This window comes from Zootoca vivipara, chromosome 15 (genome assembly GCF_965207765.1).
Source record: "Zootoca vivipara chromosome 15, rZooViv2.hap1.1, whole genome shotgun sequence".
NCBI classification, from domain to species: domain Eukaryota; kingdom Metazoa; phylum Chordata; class Lepidosauria; order Squamata; family Lacertidae; genus Zootoca; species Zootoca vivipara.
Window position 1 is genome coordinate 34,511,095 of NC_142598.1, and position 21,917 is coordinate 34,533,011.

General features: G+C 40.1%; 1 protein-coding gene across 6 annotated transcripts in view; it reads right to left on the reverse strand.

The window, feature by feature from the left end:
* Positions 1–21,917, reverse strand: part of KDM4C (lysine demethylase 4C) — a 209,774-nt gene that overhangs the window by 164,495 nt on the left and 23,362 nt on the right. For all 6 annotated transcript variants that reach the window (XM_035140870.3, XM_088659061.1, XM_035140866.3 and 3 more), the window contains 3 exons: positions 20,987–21,180; positions 15,799–15,848; positions 5,537–5,640 (listed from right to left, as the gene is read on the reverse strand). In XM_035140870.3, coding sequence (XP_034996761.1) covers positions 5,537–5,640; positions 15,799–15,848; positions 20,987–21,180 — 348 coding nt within the window. The remainder of the gene's footprint in view (positions 1–5,536; positions 5,641–15,798; positions 15,849–20,986; positions 21,181–21,917) is intronic.

Consider the following 21,917-nt stretch of genomic DNA (forward strand, 5'->3'; position numbering starts at 1 on the left):
ACTCTTATAGTAAAACTGTCTTAGGAATTAACTTTTGCATTTACCAGTATTACCATTGCAAAACATGCTTTTGCCTGAAGGCATCTATTTGAGGCCCTACTAATGATATAACTGCCATTCCGGTGGCTGAAATTAGGAACTACAAAAGAATCATTTCACAGCATTGTAGCTCCAAACAAAAGTATGTTATAGTTTCAGAAATGTTTTATTTAATGGAAGACTTAACTTTTCCTAAAGGAGTACAATTTTTGCAGTCAGCAGACGGATACAAGGAGTGGAAGTGCAAGATATGGAGAATGTGGAACTTTATGTAATAGATTCTTGCTCACCACTGCATTGAAATTTCCTTTTTTTTGTCACAAGACAATGGAAAGACACAGAAGTTGGAAGAACAGGAGATCGCCTAGGCACTCAAACTATGGAGTTTTTCAACAAAGCACATAGCACAGTAAAAAAAGAATAAGGCTGTAGGACAACTCAGGCACTGCTCCAAATACTAAACACAAGTTTTTGGAGAGACACAATTTCATTGACATAATAGCATTTGTGTTGGAAGGAAGCAAATGCCCCTTGGGGGCAGCTGTCTGAAAGGCCAGGATTCCATAAAATACCCATAAGGTAAACTGATTTAATCTCTCATAAAGTGTCCAGAGAAAAAAAAAGATTTAGCAACTTCATTTCAGCAGCTCCTCTTATACTCAAGGACTATTTGTTTTCTCGATATCCAATCCAGATCTGCTTTGCCACAGCTTGAAGCCACTGCTTATTTCTCCATAGTAACTTTCTCTTTAAAACCAAGCAGTTCAGTTTCCATTGCTTTTTCCTGGGTGAGGGCAGGGGTGACATAAGGAGCTGGATTGAAAGAGGCCATTACTTAATTGCTTACCTAGAGCTTTCAAGAATTTGGTGTAAATAGACAATGCTGCTTCTAGCAGAGGAACCCAACTCAGTCTACCTGCTGGGTAAACTGAAATGGTTAAGTGGTCTAAGGCAGCAGATAGCACAAGCTGTTTATTCTGCCTCTAGCCACCATCCTGAAGGTGCATCTGGTAACCAGCCCACACAGCTTGTGTGGCCAAATCCTCAATAAAATGGGCCCCCTATGTAGCCCAGTCTCTTACCTCCTTCAAGTTATGTCCTTTGCCCAATTCCTAAGCACCAACTTTCACATTATACATAACAAAACAACACAGTCACTTGAAAAAAACAACTTCTATATAGATTAGAAAATCACTTTGCTAAGATAAAACTCAGGCTCCCCATTTGTTAATCTTGAGATCTGGTGCAATTAAGTCCTAACTCCTTGAACCAGCAACCAACCAAAGTCCACAGCAAATTCAAAAAGTTTTTGTTATAGAAGTCTTAAATTTCTTTACAGAGCTACCATAAACGTACAATAGCATAGTTCATATTAAAATGTATGTCATCATGCCACAGCATAAACATTACTTTTCGTTAGCTCATGAGAGACTGGAGAGGCAAAAAGAAAAAAGAAAAGATCAGCAAGTTTCTGAACTTGCAGTTTATGTACACAAGAAATGTTTAGATGTAATCAGAGACGAAGTACTATAATTCTAGGTTTGTACTCTATGTGATGCATTTGTGCGCACACACAAAAATATGGGCACAAGGCAATTAAATAGCCTATTACTCTGTCTTTTCCATAGAAATATGTAATGCTACCTTATAGTTCCATTACAAATTGATAGCAATTGCATACTGTATCGAAGCATAAGCACATAAATATGGGAGTATGCACACAGGTGCACATGCTGAGACTGTGATTGGAGTTTTTTAAGAGTCTGGTGTGAGTGCATATAAGTATGAACATTTTCTGTGCCAGCAATTCCCAAATTTATCTTGTCACTCACCCCCACTGATGACAGTTTAGCAGGTGTGCTATTGCAACAACCAGCAGTTCAGCTGTCACCTGGTAGGCGTAGGCTGGCTTATCAGTGTTTAGCACGTTTCCAGTTCTATCACTCCAAGCCACAAGAGATCACAGCCTGATTCTCTCTATTCACATTCTCACAGAAGCCTATTAATTAGAACTACAGTAGGGTATAGACTGCTCTCTGGTGGTACAAGGTGACATAATATTTAACTATCCGAAATGTTTAAATGGAAACTGAAAAGTTCCTAGCCCTAGGATACAGCTGTATGAAGGACATTATACAAATGCCTTCAGCGCATAAAAGTAGAAGCGGAATGACAAACTTTGTGTGCTGAAAACCCATTGTCTCCTGCAAAAATGAGTCTGAAGAGGTTAAACAGAAATCCTCCCGCCTACACTACTTGACATCCTTGCTGTATTCCCTGCTCTGACTTTGTGAAATACAAATGAAATGAAAGCTATAACTGCAGGATTTTATTTTGTATGTGCAGTATGGAGAAATCTAGTAGTTGACACATATAATACAAATAAAGCAACTGCCTGTTAAGGAAATCAGCCCTGAGTGCTCACTGGAAAGACAGATCCTGAAGCTGAGGCTCCAATACTTTGGCCACCTCATGAGAAGAGAGGACTCCGTGGAAAAGACCCTGATGTTGGGAAACATTGAGGGCACTAGGAGAAGGGGACGACAGAGGACGAGATGGTTGGACAGTGTTCTCGAAGCTACCAACATGAGTCTGACCAAACTGCGGGAGGCAGTGGAAGACAGGAGTGCCTGGCGTGCTATGGTCCATGGGGTCACGAAGAGTCGGACACAACTAAACGACTAAATAACAACAAAGATGAGATACCATTACAAATAATAAAAGGATGTGCACATCTGTACTTCCTGAAGTCACTTTCCTCAGCTATGTGCATAATGTGCTAGACATAACCAAGGATCCTTTCTGACTCACTCTCATTTGTCAATTAAAGTCCTTCATGAACTAAATGGGGTGGTTTGAGAATGTCTCTGTCTCCATTTATCCTGAACATTGCTGCCTGTGTACTTCAGCCTGCGTAAGACTCCCACATAACTTATTCACATAGAGGATTCTGTTATTTCTGTGAAACTGTTATTTCTGCAATTGCTGTCCTTATTTAGAAATTATATCTGTGCAGTTAGACAGGCATCACTGTTTAACTTGAATCTTTCTAGCTTCCTTCGACTTGAATTAGAAGCCTGGAGTTGAGCAATGAACTTCACTTGAAGAGGATGTTACTCACAAGCTTAGATCCTCAAGCTATGTGGTTTTTTGAAGGTATCCTACTTTGAGGTCTGACCCCCTCAGGAATATTGCAGATCTGGATTCCATGTTCCAGAAGATGCCACTATATGTCCAATGGGATGATGTGGTGGCTGCAGCCATTGATCACTAAAGAGGCAAACACCTCTCAGCCTGTTCTATCTCGTAAGAAAGGTGGAGCAAGTGGTCCTTTGCTACACATACAATGAGGGGGAAACAGGTAGGTAGCCGTGTTGGTCTGGGACAAAGTAAAATAAAAAAATTCCTTCAGTAGCACCTTAAAGACCAACTAAGTTTTTATTTTGGTATGAGCTTTCGTGTGCATGCACACTTCTTCAGATAGAAGTATTTGATCCCCTGCTAAATTTGCCCGTTTGCGCTCTGATGAAGAAATGACCAGTCCATAATTTTAATGGTAGGTTTATTGTAGCTGTGAGAGACAGAATAACAACAGGAAAACCCCCAGAAACCCAGAAGACAAAAGTCAGAGATTGATGTGCATTATAATGAGTGAAATAAGTATTTGATCCCCTATCAACCAGCTAGATGTCAGGCTACCTGCTATCGTCACTGTATGTAACGAGCTGAGATTAGAAGCACCTGCTGTAAGGGAGAGGTCTTACCTGTAATCCCAGTTTCTGGGGGTTTTCCTGTTGTTATTCTGTCTCTCACAGCTACAATAAACCTACCATTAAAATTATGGACTGGTCATTTCTTCATCAGAGGGCAAACGGGCAAATTTAGCAGGGGATCAAATACTTTTTCCTCTCACTGTACTATATCCTTTTAAATCCAGTGAGAGTTCACTGTTCATATAAATAATGTACTATAATAAGTTAGGGACCCAGGTGGCGCTGTGGGTTAAACCACAGAGTCTAGGGCTTGCTGATCAGAAGGTCGGCAGTTCGAATCCCTGCAACAGGGTGAGCTCCCGTTGCTCGGTCCCAGCTCCTGCCAACCTAGCAGTTCGAAAGCACGTCAAAGTGCAATTAGATAAATAGGAACCGCTACAGCAGGAAGGTAAACGGTGTTTCCGTGCGCTGCTCTGGTTCGCCAGAAGCAGCTTTGTCATGCTGGCCACATGACCCGGAAGCTGAGCACCGCAACCCCAGAGTCGGACACGACTGGACGTGGTGGTCAGGGGGTCCTTTACCTTATCTTTATAATAAGTTTAGAGGCAAGAAAAATATTTACACAATCAGAACACCATCATCCTTTTTAGTTTTTTAACACTACAGAACAACATTGGAACCGTTTTTGTAGACGAGACACACTGTCTTCCTCCTACCCTCTCACATCAACTGCCAAGTAGGGAAAACTTAAAGCAGGTATTTTAGAAATGTGGGGGAGAGATCTGGAGAAGGCATTAATTCTTTATTGATTCCAGATCTCTGCATAGTACACAGATACTCCACCTAAGGTGGAGTTGAGCAAAAAATTTACCTAGCTCAAAATTTCAGCCAACTTGCTGAAAGCTTTCTTGGCGTATCATGATCCTACTGAGAAAAGGCTGCAGCTCTCTAGCAACTACTACAGCTTCTCAAGTGGGCAGCAGAACATCAAGAGAGCAGAAACATTTGACTTAGCTTTTGGAAGCAGCTACATACTTAATCCTCCTCATGACTAAAAAAGAAGATCAAAAGTCATCTCTCTCTTTTCACCTGTTTTATATTGAGATGGACTTCCTCTTCTGAGAGCCCACTACAGTTTTAATATTCAGCAAGAGCTGAAATCTGGATAGCAAAGTTTGTGGCAATGGTCTGCCGCAGCCAAGGCAGCAGTCAAGCAGGTCATTTGAAGAGAATTCTTAGGAGAGAATGCAAGATATAAACGTAAGTAATGTAATGAAATATAAAGTGTGCAATTCTCAGGAAACACTCAGAAGCATGTAGAGCCATCCATGGAGGAATACAATGATACAGGGACACATCCCTTCTCAGGGCCGGCCCTATGGCTAGGCTGGGTGGTGCAGGGCGCCACAGCGCTGGCCCGCCAGGGGGGGGCATCGCAGCTGCGCCCGCCGGCCGGCCACTCTTCCGCGCAGCAGCGCCCTCGGCAGTAGCACTGCGCACTGAGCCCGCCCGCCCGTTGCGCTGGGAAACGGGGCAGGGGGCGCCGGAGGGAGCCGTCGCACCACGGCGCCAGGGGTGCTTAAGACGGCCCTGTCCCTTCTTTCTTCCATGCTTCTCTCACCTCACTCAATACTTGTCTGTCATGGTTTCTGCAGTGAGACTTAACTTTCTTGCTTAACTTGTGCACCTTAGCTGACGTTTATGTCCAAATAAATTATCTATGTATAGCTATTCCAACTCTGATGCAATAGCTTAAAGACCCCAAGGTTAAAAAAACAACTCACTTTGTCAAATGGAATTCCGTATTTTTTCAGTATTGATGGAGAAATTAACGTCATCTTATGGCGCAGGAAAGCATCACATCCTTGAGAGCTGCTTGGGAAGAATCCTAGAAAAGCACAAATAAACAGAGAATTGTACCAATCACAGTGAGAACATTGTAATTACTTGCTGTATTCACCATATACAATATAGTTCAATTCCACCGTCACCAAGTTATGTGTTTCCCTTCCCCACCTTCCCTACAGTTAAAAAGGCAGAATAGCAAGTTAGATAATATGGGGACATTCTGACACAGGTTAAGTGATGCTACAGTTTAGAGAGGTGAAGAGAAGAACTGAACATGGGGATTCCATTTTCAGAAGCAGCCCTGGGTCCCATATAATACATATTTCTTCCCTGAACTAGACCTAGCACTTAAATAGTAAGTCAGACATACTGAATGACTCAAGCCCTGCTGTCCATCTGAGAAACAGTGATACTTTAACAGACCAAACTCTGGTTCAGGAGCCTTGCAGTCCATTGTCTTCTCTGACAGGAGTCTGCAGTACAATGAAGGGCCTAGTGCAGTTGGTGAGGTAGCAGAGCTAAGGATTCTAAGTTCTCCATAAAATGAATCTGAATCCTAAGTTTCAGGCTTCAAGTCCTCTTTCCTCTGTCGGTGTTTCCCAGTGGACTGAACTTGTGTACAGTTTTGTGTCTGCAGGCTCCCTGAGGCAGAATCTTGCAAACTGGGGAACAGCTAGCCACAACAACTGAGGACTGGGGCATGACAGATGCAGGGCACCCTACCAGACAGTCTTTTACATTCATAACACTGATCCACATGCAGACTGACTTATCTGCATCAGGGCATTCAGTTGGGCAATCCTATGCCCGATCAGTGCTTTTCCCCCCAGAATGTTCTCCCCAGGGTGGCACTTACTGTAACAACTTTATGGTGAGTACTGGCACCTACCATACTTTTTCTAGAAAAAAAGTGCTGTGCCCAATTATTGTCTTTTCACCTGAACCGTGAGGGTTCTAGATGTGTAAATGGCTGACGGATTGTAGTCTTATAATACAAGCATTTAAGACAGCCAAACCATTGCTTCATTTGCCTCTTGGCTTTTTCGCCTACCTCGTAGCAAATTGTCACAACTTTATTGGCGGTTTAGCATTGGTATATCTGTGGTGTGTCGGAGGGGGCAAGGTTCAGGCCATCGCCTACCCTTCCATCTTTAGGGTATTCCGTTAAAGGAATCCGGCGGTCGTGGATCCCGTCCCAATGCCCTGCTGGTGGCTAGGGCCACCTTCTGGTTGCTAACCTTTGATGACTCCACGCTGAGCGGGGGGAGTCATCTAGTCTGTTCAATCCAATGCCTAAGCCAATACCACTCACATGCTGTAACCAATAAAGTTGTGGCCTTTTCACCCATTAACTTAAATACATTGTGTCCTTGTGTCTTTATCTCCTCAAGTGGGTGGTGTGTTCTCGACTCACAATACAAGCATTTAAGACAGCCAAACCATTGCTTCATTTGCCTAGTAGTCTCCTGTACAGTGCTACTTATTTTAGGAAACAATACCATTAAAAATTGTATCTTTAAATGCAGGAATGTGAACGCTATCCCTTAGCAATATACGTCAGATGAACTCATCACACTTTTAAAAAAATCTGTACATTTGTGCTGCATTAAATAAATTAAATTTTAAATTAAAATCAATGAAGAAAGAAGAGTCTATTTAAATCTCCTTCTATATGGATTTGTAATCAGGGCCTGAACAAATGTGGTGACTGGTCATAAGTTAATTTAAATTGGAAACCCACTGGAGTAAGGTAATTCACAGTATATTAAGCCCAGCATATCAGTTTAGAATGTATATTTACAATGACCCTGGAAAATTATGCTCTATATCATCTCAACAGGAGGGGGCGGGAACACGTGCACACAATACAAGAGACATGCTTTGAAAGCCAATCTTCTATGAATATGTTGAACAAGTTTTACTATTAAATCCAATACTATTTTTGCACAAAATCCATACCCCCAACGTTTAACAGATGAACATAATATGCTTGTGCATAAATAACTGGGTGGGCATGTCCAGAGATGGGCAATAGCAGGCAGAAGGCAGACTAAGAGAAGGTATTCAAGACCAGAGGAAGGTGGAATCAACCATTAACCACCTTGACAAGGTAAATAATGTAATTATTCCACATTAAAGTGATCTCAGCTACATAGCCTATGGTTGCAGCCTCTGCCTGATCCTCCAAAAGCTGGGCTATCTTGTTAAAGGGATCCGGGGGGGGGGAGTTGCCTGTGTCCTTATGCCCGGATGGGAGCCAGGACTGATGGGACGCCCCCAGACAGTGATCCCTGCTGATATAAGTCTTAGGAACCCCTGCTTATGGATTGACCTACAGCATCACTTCCAGCAGGTGGGCTGGAAGAATTCGATTGCCCCATGCCCAAGCCTAACCTCTGTCATCTGTATACAATAAAGTTGTATACGTTGTCCTTCAATTTTTGGGGGGGTTGGGGACAGAGGTGCATGATGCCTGGGCTGGCAAGCTATATTTCAGATTGTTCAATATTCCAGTTCATCACAGACCTCAGTCTTTCAGGATCCATGAAAACAAAGATAAAGCTTTGTTATAAGCTTATATTCTTAGAACCACCCTCATTGTTCCAATTCGCTGTTCAGGCCTAGGAACAAATGATTTGTTAAAAAGGAACATCAGAATTAAGAATTATAATGGTATTGTTAAGGACTGCCTGGTTCCTTATGCTCCAACCCGATCACTGAGATCTTCAGGAGTTCAGGCTTGAACAAGGACCAAGACTTTAGCTTGCCGTGCCTTGCCCAGTTAAAAGAAGTCCAGCTGACATCATTCCTGCTTTATAGTAGACATCTTTGGGACAGTCCTTTGGAAACTGATTTTTCTTTTACCAAACCGTTTTATCAACATGTTACTGATTCTCTTACCAATGTTACTGTTGCTATATTATGTTTTTTATGTTGTATGCTACCTTGTTATATGTCCTATGAGAGTGTGGCTTCATTTATGCCCTTAAATCTTAAAGGAGGCTTTGAAATGGCTCAGGGGGACCACTGTTCTATACAAGGAAAAAGAAATCAATTGCCTGTGCAAAAAGGACTCTCTGAACCATAAGTAGTTCTGTGTGTGCACGCATCCAATTCAATCTGTCCCCAAGATCAATACAGGAAGCAGAGGGTTAACTGCCATTGCAACAACAACAACAACAACAACAACAACAACAACAACAACAACCTGGCTCAAATCTTCTCCTGCTTTCCATGTCCCACCCCTACAAATTTCAGTTTAAACACTACAGCTAACAGCTTGTTGTTCTTTTATTCTGATGCTTTTGGCTCTGGGCTCCATTACAGAGAAGGGCAGGAAACAAATGTTCACCTGCACTGGCCTAAGGAATGAAAGGAGAGCATGCACCCAGTTCAAATCTTACCACTGGCTGCATTCACAAGTTCAAAACCTGATTTATTAGTTAGATATGCATGATCTGAATGCATTCACATGCAGCCCCTTCCCAGCTCCACTCCCCAATTCACACAGATTGAAACAAATCAGGAAGCCACAGTGCTGTTATGTCCTAGTATTCTGTTTTGCACATATTGAGCCTTTAATTTCAAAATGGGGAAAAAACTCATATTCACCCTTTACAAGACCTGAGGAGCACAGAAGAATTATTTCGCACATGCGAACTAGACATATATTGTAACCAACTCTACAACCTCAGCACTGAAATATTTCTGAGAAACTGGTGGATTGAGATAACAGGAGAGATGTCATCACAACAATGATGAGAGAACAATGAAGTCTGATCGAATTCTCTGGAGCCTGTGAGGACTAATTATTGTGTCAAATTTTATTAAAATACAGAGCTAATTAATTTTCCACACCCTTCTTTAATCTTCGGAATCATCAAATCAAAAGGTCCTCTTTAAAAATAATCAAAAGCAGCTTCCCAAATGCAGAGTTTTGTTTCTCAACTGCTGGAGAAACTGTTGGTGCACAATTTAGATAAATAATCATCGGCCTCAGGACATATATTTCATTTCTCCCAGTAGTATCATTACAACATAATAAAAATCGCCATCATGATTTATAAAGCCTCAATTCCTCTTGCTATATATACCTTATTAATGTCATTTAAAGTGTATAAAACATGTTTTCCGAAAGAGGCAATTTAAGAGGCAGAAATAAATTAGTACTAGGAACAAACTGAAACCTCTTTAGAGTAAATCAGTATAGATTTAAAGAAGAAATAAATTGGCACATAAGAAATTTGATTTCTTGGATGAGTCAGTTCAGCACCCAGACCCACTATAGCAAAGTCAGAACATTTCAATTCACGTAATGGGAAGCAATGGGCAGCGACTGAACACAAAAAGCCCCAAAGCATGGAGATCACAGCCTGAAGATGTTGAAACATTATTCTGACACTTCAAAGACAGCTAAAGCCAAGAAGCAAATTTACTACTGTACTCCCAAAGAGCTTGGTACATTATAAAACATCCATGCATTTGCAAATATATACAATATAATTCTGCATCCACCCTAACTTTACCCCAAATATTCTGATGCAGCTTTTAATATCCATTCTGAAGCTTGAAAAAGTGACTCACAAGGCACATTCAAGTGTACAAAGATATGAAAGAGAGAGCACAATAAGCAAATTTAATTTTCAATCTGCCAGCACCTTACCTCTGCCACAGCATCTTATTTTTGACAAACTGAGCAAATCTATATGGCCCTGCCAGGGGAAACCACTGTCCTGAGTAGGGATGAGTGGACCTGTCAATTTTGGTTTCTCTCTCTCTCGGTCTACTTTTTCCAATATTAATTTCAGTTCTCCACATCTCCGTGTCAATTTGTGATTTATTTTTAAATCACATTTACATTTATTGGCATTTTAGTGCTAATCTCTCTAAATATACATTTTGTATGCAATTATAACTAATATGCTCACTGGAAGGACAGATCGTGAAGCTGAGGCTCCAATACTTTGGCCACCTCATGAGAAGAGAAGACTCCCTGGAAAAAAAGATGGAGGGAAAGATGGAGGGAAAGATGGAGGGCACTAGGAGAAGGGGACGACAGAGGATGAGATGGTTGGAGAGTGTTCTCGAAGCTACGGACATGAGTTTGACCAAACTGCGGAAGGCAGTGGAAGACAGGAGTGCCTGGCGTGCTCTGGTCCATGGGGTCACAAAGAGTTGGACACGACTAAACAACTAAACAACAACATAACTAATATACACATTTTCGAGGTGCCGTTTCCCTCAGTATACAGGATTTTTAAATTTTCATCAACGTATGCATTCCATGTACACTTTACCCCAGTAAATGCATTTTTATGTATATGCCTTGGCTCAAGAGCTCTCTTGCAAAATATGAAGAAGTATGAATTTTGAATGAAGATTTTTGTCTCAGTTCAGGTATTAGTGAAATGCATATTTAAATATGTTCCATTTTATTTTAAATGCTGTCTGAATCGAATTTCTCCCCTGTTCCTAGTCCCAGGCCCTTTCTACTAGGACAGGGGCCAGCAAACTTTTTCAGCAGGGGTTCGGTCCACTGTCCCTCACACCTTGTGGGGGGGCGGACAATATTTTGGGGGGGAGGGAGAACGAGTTCCTACGCCCCACAAATAATCCAGAGATGCATTTTAAATAAAAGCACACATTCTACTCACGTAAAAACACTAGGCCGGCCCCACAAATAACCCAGAGATGCATTTTAAATAAAAGGACACATTCTACTCATGTAGAAACACGCTGATTCCCGGACCGTCCGCAGGCAGGATTTAGAAGGAGATTGGGACGGATCTGGCCCCCAGGCTTTAGTTTGCCTATGCATGTACTAGGGCAACTATGTATGGTTGTGCTGTATTTGCTAAACTTACTTCAGCAGATAGATTTTGGCTTCACTTTCGTCCAGCCTGCATGTGCACAATGCAATATGTGGGTTGCACTGACCTTAAAGGCTAAACCACATCCACAGGTCATGGAATGAATACCTATCTTAATTTCCCCCTGTATGGGAAGCAACCCGGAAGATATTGTCATGAGGAGATAAGAGTGGCATGTCTTAGAATCATAGAATCATAGAGTTGGAAGAGACCACAAGGGCCATCCAGTCCAACCCCCTGCCAACTCTTAAGAGTTCTCCCCATGTCCTTGCCCCCCCCAAACTTATTGATGTGTGGGTGTTCACTTTAAGGAAAGCCTGGGTGTTTGACCACAGGTGTCGCTAATTAAGATCAAGTTCCCTATAAAAGGCAGGCGTTTGGGATGGGGGGGAGAGAGAGCCTCGTCACAGACCCAGGGCTAGGGTGCTGTGAGTTGGTTTGTGTGTCCTCGCTACCCATTTGAGAGGCTCCTGGGAGCAGATTGGGGACATGTTGATTTGGGTATGTATGTTTTTCTTTCTTCAACAAAGGTATTTTGGTTCATCTACCTGCTTGGTTTATATGCCCTGATATCCCTGAAAAGAACCCCTGCACTTGGCAGAACACCCCCTAAAAGTACATCAACTAACTATATAGGAAAATACACACACACACACACACACACACACACACACACACACACACACACACTGGTACCTAGACTTATTGGTGGGCAACCTATAGCCCTTGACTAATTTCATGCAGGTGACAAAAGGAGGAGACAAAAATAAAAAGGAGGTGGCAGAAAGAAAGGAGGTGAGCCATCCCTTATTTGTGGACCCCAACAGGTTACCCCCCGAAAGAACGTGTCCCAACAGACAAAAGGTTGCCCCTACCTTAATTCAAACACAATCGTATTTGTATGGCATAAATCGGCAGATCTACAGATTGGAGTTCCATTACTCAACTATTATTCACTGACTACATATCATAGCACATATAATATGAACTTTGTTTCAGTTTCAACTCTCTTGAACATAACTGAGCAACATAAACAAGTGCCTCTCATAAAGACATGAATGAGATTACAAGATACAGTATAATAATAATAATAATAATAATAATAATAATAATAATTTATTATTTATACCCCGCCCATCTGGCTGGGTTTCCCCAGCCACTCTGGGCGGCTTCCAACCGAATATTAAAACAGTACAGCATTAAACATTAAAAACTTCCCTAAACAGGGCCGTCTTCAGTTGTCTTCTAAAAGTAAAATAGTTACTTATTGCCTTGACATCTGCTGGGAGGGCGTTCCACAGGATGGGTGCCACTACCGAGAAGGCCCTCTGTCTGGTATATGAATCTGGTATATGAATCTAGATTCAGGTAGGTAGCCGTGTTGGTCTGATGCAATCGAAATAAATAAATAAAAATTAAAAAATTGTCCAGTAGCACCTTAGAGACCAACTAAGTTTGTTCTGGGTATAAGCTTTCGTGTGCATGCACACTCCTTCAGATATACTGAAACAGAAGTCACCAGACCCTTATATATAAGGAGAAGGTGGGGTGGGGTTTTTCTCAGAAGAGTAGTAGGAGATGGGTGATTGATATGAATGCAAGTCATTTATAATTTGTTGCTGTTACTTCCATTTTCAAGCCAACATTGTCAAATACCTTAAGAATTCTGTGATGTTATAGAGCAACATAACTAGTTTCAAAATTGCAATAACAGCTCACTTGAGATTTTTATTACATTTGTGTCTGCGTAAAATGGAAAGAACTACATAAATGAGAAAGCACCTGAAGGGCAAAATCAAACTGCTGCCTTTATTAGATGCAAGTCTAATGTCTTTCAGATAAAATATTTGTAGGTGCCATAGTCAATCAAGTTTTCAATGGATTCCAAAGATGAAAGCATTCATGCATAAAAGGCAGTGTGATAATTATGATAGGCAGACAAGATAATGGAAAAAATCCTAGCCTTCCTTTAATTTTATGTATCAAGTACAGACTTGACCTAGATAACCTGCAATGCTTCACCACATTTACTGCATTATTTTAGCATTTTAATTATTTAGGAAAATTCAATTAATTCAGTAGGCATCTGGTAAGCAGGACCAACCTTCCTGCATCTCACAGCTTTTTTTAGATGCTGCAATTCTGCACAACACTTTTAATATAAATATGTAATTAAGCCTGAAATCTATTCACTCTGCAAGTTTATTAACCTTTGCTGATTATGCAAATTGTAGCTGTGAGGCTGTCGTGACATTTTCATCATTTTAAAACAGCTTGTTTTAAAAATTCCATTGTAATCTTTATGGACAGTGAGTGCAGTATGAAGATCACATACACCTCATCCCCAAATCCTGGTAGTGACAAAACAAACTTGCCAAAAACATAAATAAATGAAAGAAAGATGAAATGAAATGAACAATACAACTGGAAGAACATTAAGGTTTTTGGTAATACACTACTAAAACCACCTTCTGTGTTTTAATTCACTATTCAGGCCTAGGAACACACAACTTATTTTAAAAAGAACATCAAAATTATACTATTTGTTAAGATGACTGGCATTTTTACAAACGCACTGGCAGGGGCATGGAGAACGGCACACAGCAGACTTTGGGTGGGGAGCACAGCAACTCCAATGCTCTAATCAGCATGGCATTTTTAAATCTCAAGGGAGGCTTAACAATGGCTTGAGGGACTACTGTTCTGTACAAGAAAAATAATCAATTGTGCGTGTATAAAAAGGGCTTTCTGAACCAAAGCCACAATAATCAAAGATGCATATTGGAGTTACAAGTGTACCCCTAAATTTTAAGCGTTCCTCTCATTAGGAAATAGTGCATATCACACATGAAGACTTCTACACATGCAATGAAACTTCCCCTTCTCCTTTCCCACCCCAAAACAGCTCGGGGGGGGGGGTCCTCAAACCTGCTGTAGCACATTTGGGAGGGGGGTTGCACACAGAGGAGAGGCGGAGAAAAGAAAGTCTGATTGCACAAATGGAAGCCTATTCCAGTCGCTGGCAGACATCACTGGGTGTCACCCATTAGTCAAGGTTGTGAAGCTGAGAATTTGTGCTGTAATGGTTTAGTGTTACTCATTTTAAGAAATCAGATATATTTTTATGATATATTAATTCATATATGTCCATGTATGTTCTTTCTTCACAAAAGGCCTGTAGGTCTCCAGTAAAGCTTCTCATAATAACTGTCAGAGATGCTGATGTGGCTACTCTAGAGTAACGACTCCTCACAGCATAGTCCTTTTAGGCTTTTATTAAGTGCTGATTATTTACAGTGATCAGAGCGATCTATATACATGCTTGCGGTTAGGTGTCAGTACCTCCGAATGGAGGTTGGCGTGTTTTCTTCCAGCAAAGAAGCTTGGGGAGACCCAGCCTCTTCCCCCGACGTTTCTTGCGTAATTCCGGCGTCAGCGGGACTGGCCTTCCCCCCGGGCTCCCCCCTTCCTGTCTCACCTTGGTCAGTGGCTCCGCTACCTTGCCTGAGCCTCGGACACCACTTCCTGATTCTCCGCTGGAGGCAGAACTCTCCCTGCTCTCCCCAGCACTTGGGGATGGGCTGGAACTTATGATGGGAGGGACCTCTCGGTATCCCCTGTCCCTCACAATAACCTCCATTTCTTTTCTTTAAAAGCACCTTTACATTTCTACAGTACTGCACTGTCCTCAAATGTATACCGGTGATTGCCCCCGCAGTAATAGCTGTTCAGTAGTGGAAGGAATGATAATTTAGCTTGGAAAAGAACAGACAGTGATAAATTTATTACCATGTGAAGGTGCATGGATAAGAGCTCCTTGATTTTCTGTATTTAACATGGTGTTCTTACCTTTCCTCCATATTACTGTTTCACTGGTTTTTTTGGGACTGGACCTTTATGCTAACAGTCAAAAGGTAAAGGTACCCCTGACCATTAGGTCCAGTTGCAGACAACTCTGGAGTTGCAGCGCTCATCTCGCTTTACTGGCTGGTATTTAAGGTATTGCTTTGCCCCAAAATTACAGCTGTGGTATTATTTCCAGCTAAGTATTCTACTCACAAGTGTAATATAGGTACAATAAGAATCGCAAAGCAGTATACTTCCAATTTTAAACTGCTCCTAAACTTTATATTAAATATTAATTTAGACAGAAATGACAATATATTGCAAAAATAAGGATATAAACATGACTTCTTCAAAATCATATGATTTCCAAAAGACATAAGTCTTTATTTTACAAAGCAATTAAAATGGCAACCACAATTATTAGGTGCCTTTCTAAATATAAGGGACTTTTGAACGGAATATCTTTGATATATGTATCTTACCTTGAGCTAGTCGTTCAAGTCGTTTTCCATGTTCTGGAGGGATAGCATACCTAAAATTTACATTAAAAGAAAATAGAAAAGAGTTCATAATCACTGCCTACCTACAAGAGAAATCTGCATAGCTAATATAGCAGACACAGAACATTCATTTTATGTATTTTTAAAAAACTACTTTTCTTTACAAAATAGAATTCGAATCAGTTAACATCAAGTTTTTTAAAAAGTAACAAAAAGTTCTCTGGGTGGCCTACAATAAGTAAAAAAAAAACCTGAAATACAAAGCCAAAATCATTAGGAAGTGGGCAAACCTACAATAATCAACTCAAACAGAATTCAGTGCATTCCTCAAAACTAAAAACAGTTGTTGTTGTTGTTGTTGTTTTTAAAAAAAGCTTACTCAATGTAAGTTGTTTGAAACGCCTGGTAGCAAAAGGACCAGATGAGACTCTGGGAAGGCCTTTCTTTAACCAGGGTGCTACTACTGAAAAGGCCTGGTCCCAGGGTTACACCCACAGCCCACTGGCAAACATGCTTTTCCTGACTATTAATGTGGGGTTGAAATATAGGCGCTTCTTTTTACTTTTTCTCAGAATTGTTAAAAACTACATGTTGCCATTGACAGGCTAGATGCCACATGTCAGTTTATAGGGAATGCATGTTGTTGTTGTTGTTGTTGTTTAGTCGTGTCCGACTCTTCGTGACCCCATGCATAATGAGTACTAAAATAATGAGGGAATGCATAATGAGTACTAAAATATCACCAGTGAAAATGTCAGTCTTTTCTTGCTTGATATTTTTTCAGCTGCTTTTAGTTTCAAATGTTAAGTACCTGCTGAGTGCTAAGCACATCAATAATAATGTTGACACAAGATATTTTGCTGTCAGTGGATACCCTTTCAGTGTGGACACACTTTTAGTGGATACACTTCGGATTTATGCTTTCCCCCCCCCCCTTCTAAATTTTGATATTTAGTTATCAGAACCTGGTTTTCTTTATTATTATTCAAACTTTAGTTTGAGAAACCAATCCTGGAAATGCAAGTTGACTTGATAGGTGATTCATGTTATCAAAAACTTCTCAACAAAGGCTTCCCCATGGAATCCATTATTTTATAGTGGAAGAATATGAATCAAACTCACAGGCAAAATAAATTGACATGGCCTCTGTTAATTATGCTAAAAATACAAGAATTTCCAGTGGGGTAGTTGCCTTACTCTCTTGAAGCAAAAACAGAGATTTGTGGCACCATGAAGACTAACAACTGTATTATGGCACAACTTTACAGTCAGTTCCAGCAGATTCATGCTAAAAATGTAGTTTCAATTGTACAGTATGGCTCTGTTGAAACTATGTATATGTCTATTAAAACTGTAATACAAGTATTACAAAAATAGAGCACGAAGGGGAAAACCATTACCCATGAATTATTTAAATAACTGAAATAAGAGGGTGTGGTTATTGGTCTTTATATAAATAGCACTGAATACAACCTATTGAAGCACCCTAGTTCCTCAAAACTTCTTTTCAATTTGCCCCCTTTCAAAGTGTTATTTCCATACAGGGGAAAAAATGGGCGATTAGGATTTAAGTTCACTTATTTGCATATATTTGAATATTAAAAGTTCCACTCATTGTAATTGAATTGGATTGCACACAAAAATGATTGTGTAAGGAAACCACTGTTCCAGATGACTGGAAGCATTGATTGCCTGTGTGTGTATGTGTCTACTCCAGAACATTGTTCTCTACCTAAATTACTGGTAAGGTAATTTACAGAATATATGTCCAAATGGCTCTTAAAAACATTTCTCTTTTTGAACAATATTTTTCATCAAACTTACTTTGGGCCAAACTTGGCCATAAGCTGAAGTAGCAACTCTCACTGGGAGACAAACAGATTGAACGTATTGTCCTTCATAAGTAATTAATGGACTTTTAGAAAGGCTCAACCAAAAAATCCCTCTTCCAGCTTTAGTACAATATATTATTTTTCAGATGACGCACAAAGTCCCAAAAAACATTTCTGTATGTGTGTTCATAGACAGTTAACATGAACATAAACATAATTTAGCTCTTTGGGGTGTTGTTGTTAGAATGTATCTTGTATATTCTGTAATTTTGTGAACTATTGTGACATAATTTTACAAAGTTCATTTAGTCTCTGCTCTGCTACAGCTGGGTATACAGTTTGTTGAACTTGAAACTAAGCTCATTTCAATGAACATGTATCTGAATTTGAGGCATCACTACCATTTATTAAAAGGACCCGTGTATCTCTGATAATAAAAGCGAGTCAACACCAAAATTAAATGCGGCAGCCAGTGAGGCGAGATGAACTTGCATTTCTGTTCCAACTGATACCAAGAAGCCAATGCAACAGGGGTGCCTGGGGAGAATGGTATAAGGCACAATCATAACCATGTCTAATCAGAAATCAGCCCCATTGAATTCAATGGGGTTTACTCCAAGGTAAGTAAAGTTAGGATTGCAGTCTTAATCTTTTTTATTGTATTATCAAAGCATTCAGGTTCTAGAAGAAAAGGGGATATAAATAAAAGGAGGCTACTTCCTGTTTTCATGTGGTTTAAGGCTACTCCAGCTTTTCGAATTGCGTTTCCAAGATCTCTGGTAGGAAAAGGTGCCTTAGAATGTCTGCTGTGTATTTATAGGAGTCCTCCGGGTATGTTTAGCCTCAAATTTTTATTGCTGCAAAACTATGGGAAATAAACAACCCCTCGGATCACTAAGTGACCTCTAGGACTATTCGAGCATTATATTTCTTTACCAAATACTCAGGATTGCAATCCTATACCATTTAGGCACTTTTCAAATGTTACAGTACAACTGCAGGGATAAATCTACAGCAAAGTGCTTCCCATGTTTCCAATGTAACATTTAAACCGCATTTTTATTCTTAGGCATTAGTTTAATGCACTGGAATAAAATAAATCTGAAATCTGTTTTAGTAACATGATAATAAAACATATAGTTTCCATATTACATTATATGAATATTGTATTTATTGTATCATATTTTGACTATCCTTGAATAAACTTGATATTTAAATTTGAGCTACCTACTTTTAAAATGTTCAGTTGCATTATCTGAAAAGGCTGCTTTTCTTTACTGGAGTTACAATACAGTTCAGTTTATAAAAATCAATCATTTCAAATCAATGCATACAATTAAAAATGAAAACCCCAAACATATTTTACACCAATGATGTGAACCTAGAGTGCTGTACATCATTACTGTCAGGAAAATAATAGCTTTTTTGCCCATTTAAATGAAAGCAATTAGCCTTGAAATAGAAACTGGTCAACAGACTAGTAGTTCTGCAAGGAAGAAGTGCTACATATTTGTTTAGTGCTTGGTGCTTCATTCTCATCTAAATACAACTGAAAGGAAAGTATTTGTGGTGCAAGGTCACACAACTTTGGCACTGATACAATTTCAAAAAAAAAAGAATCTAAAGCACGATGCCATTAATATCAATACCACTGCATTACAATATTCAGCTTCCTTTACTCAGAATGCAGAAACTATTCTTATTCCCAGATTCAAATATTTGACCTTGGAAATAAACCCCATGCCTCTGACTGTAACTTACTTTCCAGAAAGCTTACTTTGGTGCCTTTAGCTATACTAGATACTTAAATTAAAATGTACAGGGTGCTATTGGAGTACGTTTTATGCAGACCCACTGAAATTAATGGACCTAACTTAGCCATGTTTATTAATTTTAGTGGGGTTACGTGGTGTAAAACTTAGTGGAATATCATCTGCAGCTCTCTGAGTTTCACTGGAGAAACATGGCCAAACATGTGTAACCATATTGTGTACTTGTAATGTCATTTTAGTTCTTATGCATTCATTTATATGTCCTCTCTGGCACACAAAGCTTCCTAATTTATCTGTATCCCTTTCCACCATCTGATTGCCCATTGTGTCCCTAGACCTTTGTTACCAACAACTTAATTCCTTGGCAGGAGCAAAGCATTCTGTGATATCACAAGAACCAGCCAATGACAGCAGGTGGAGCAGCTTTTTTATTTTTTAAAAAATGGTAAGACATATAGCCTGCATTTGGGCCTTTTAATTTGCAGATTGCTGATCTATTGAATTCTGCCTTTAAAAAGAAGTTATTTCAACGTTTAAGTGAAGGATTGGAAGCCATTGGGGAAGAGCTACAGTTCAATGGTAGAGCATCTGCTTTGCGTGCAGAAGGTCCCAGATTCAATCCCCGATATCTCCAGGTAGAGTTAAGAGAGGCTTCCATCTGAAACCCTGAGAGGCACTGCCAATGCTGAGCCAGATGACCTAATATTATCAGACAACTCACTATGTTCCTAAGGCTCTGCAGACATTACTAGTCTGAAACTCCCATCATCCCTGACTACTGACCACACTGGCTAGGACTGATGGGAGTGGATTCCAACAACATCTGGGGGGGCACAGGTTGCCCAGCTTAATAATAATAATAATAATAATAATAATAATAATAATAATAATTTATTTGTACCCCACCCATCTGGCTGAGTCTCCCCAGCCACTCTAGGTGGCTTCCAATCGAATATTAAAACAATACAGCATTAAGTATTAAAAACTTTCCTAAACAGGGCTGCCTTCAGATGTCTTTTAAAAATAGAATAGCTGCTTATTTCCTTGACATCTGTTGGAAGGGCATTCCACAGGGTGGGTGCCAGTACCGAGAAGGCCCTCTGTCTGGTTCCCTGTAACTTCACTTCTCGCAATGAGGGAACCGCCAGAAGGCCCTCGGTGCTGGATATCAGTGTCCAGGCTGAATGATGGGGGTGGAGATGCTCCTTCAAGTATACAGGACCAAGGCCGTTTACGAAGAATACTTTAATGCAGGCATCCCCAAACTGCGGCCCTCCAGATGTTTTGGCCTACAACTCCCATGATCCCTAGCTAACAGGACCAGTGGTCAGGGATGATGGGAACTGTAGTCCAAAACATCTGGAGGGCCGAAGTTTGGGGATGCCTGCTTTAATGTATTCTTTCCTTGCAAATCTCAAAATCCAGATGTTTTACACATGTCCGACTGGGTTGGATCCTTCTGTTATTCACATACAATGCACTGAAACAAATGCCTGCTTTTCTCCTTTAACCTTCAGAAACCAATAAATATTTTGGAAAATTGATTTTCCTAAAAGGTTAACTTGCCAGGATTTCGGTTCCCCAAAGTGGAGGTAATTAATGCTGTAGAGATCCATATCTTCAGTATGCCATGCAAACGTTGTCTTCCACATGCCAAAATACAGATATGGGGTGTTGACTCCCTCAATTGAGATTCCGCAGTCTTCTTCTACGATATCCAGTATAGTATTAAGATGAGCAATATTCCATTCTTTAACATTCTGAAAGGAATATATGGAGACACAACTGATCAATGTCAAAAAAGATTTAAAAAGGGGGGGGGAGATATGAACAAAAGCAAACTTGCACCATCAGCTTTTCACTGAGAGGGCAAAATTCAAGACTAAAGAGAGCTGTCCCACAGGACTTGAGGATGACTGTTTATTTGGATATAGGACAAAGGGTGGATTCTGATGCATGTTAAAAACAAAATCAGTCTCTTAGCAGCAGTTACTGTTTCAAATTTAGTAGGAACTACTCTTTGCTCAAGCACTGCCATTTCAGTATTTTATCTCTTGAACTAGGTATACTTTTAAACAAAAAACGTAACAGGAATAGGAGTTAAGTACTGTACTGTAGTGGCCAATTATGAAATAAGGTGCAAATGCAATAGCTCCTTTAACTTTCTACCGTTTTTGTAGCAGAAAACACACACAAATCTGTTACACTAGTCTAGACAAAACCTAAGAAAAATATGTCTGTTATTAAGAACTCCATAGTTCAGCATTCTTTGTAGAACTCCACAATTTGTTCTAAATGACAGCTACTACCTTAGGATATTTCCAAGTGTACAGAAGAAGACTTCATCAGTAAACAAAACAGACAGTTATATCCATGAAATACAATGCTATCAGTGCTTTCAAGAAGTGCAGTTATTACCACAGTAAATCACGAAAGAAAGGTTAGCTTTGATTTTGCAATTTCTAGAAATAAAAGCATGAGTTTATACCCTATCTTT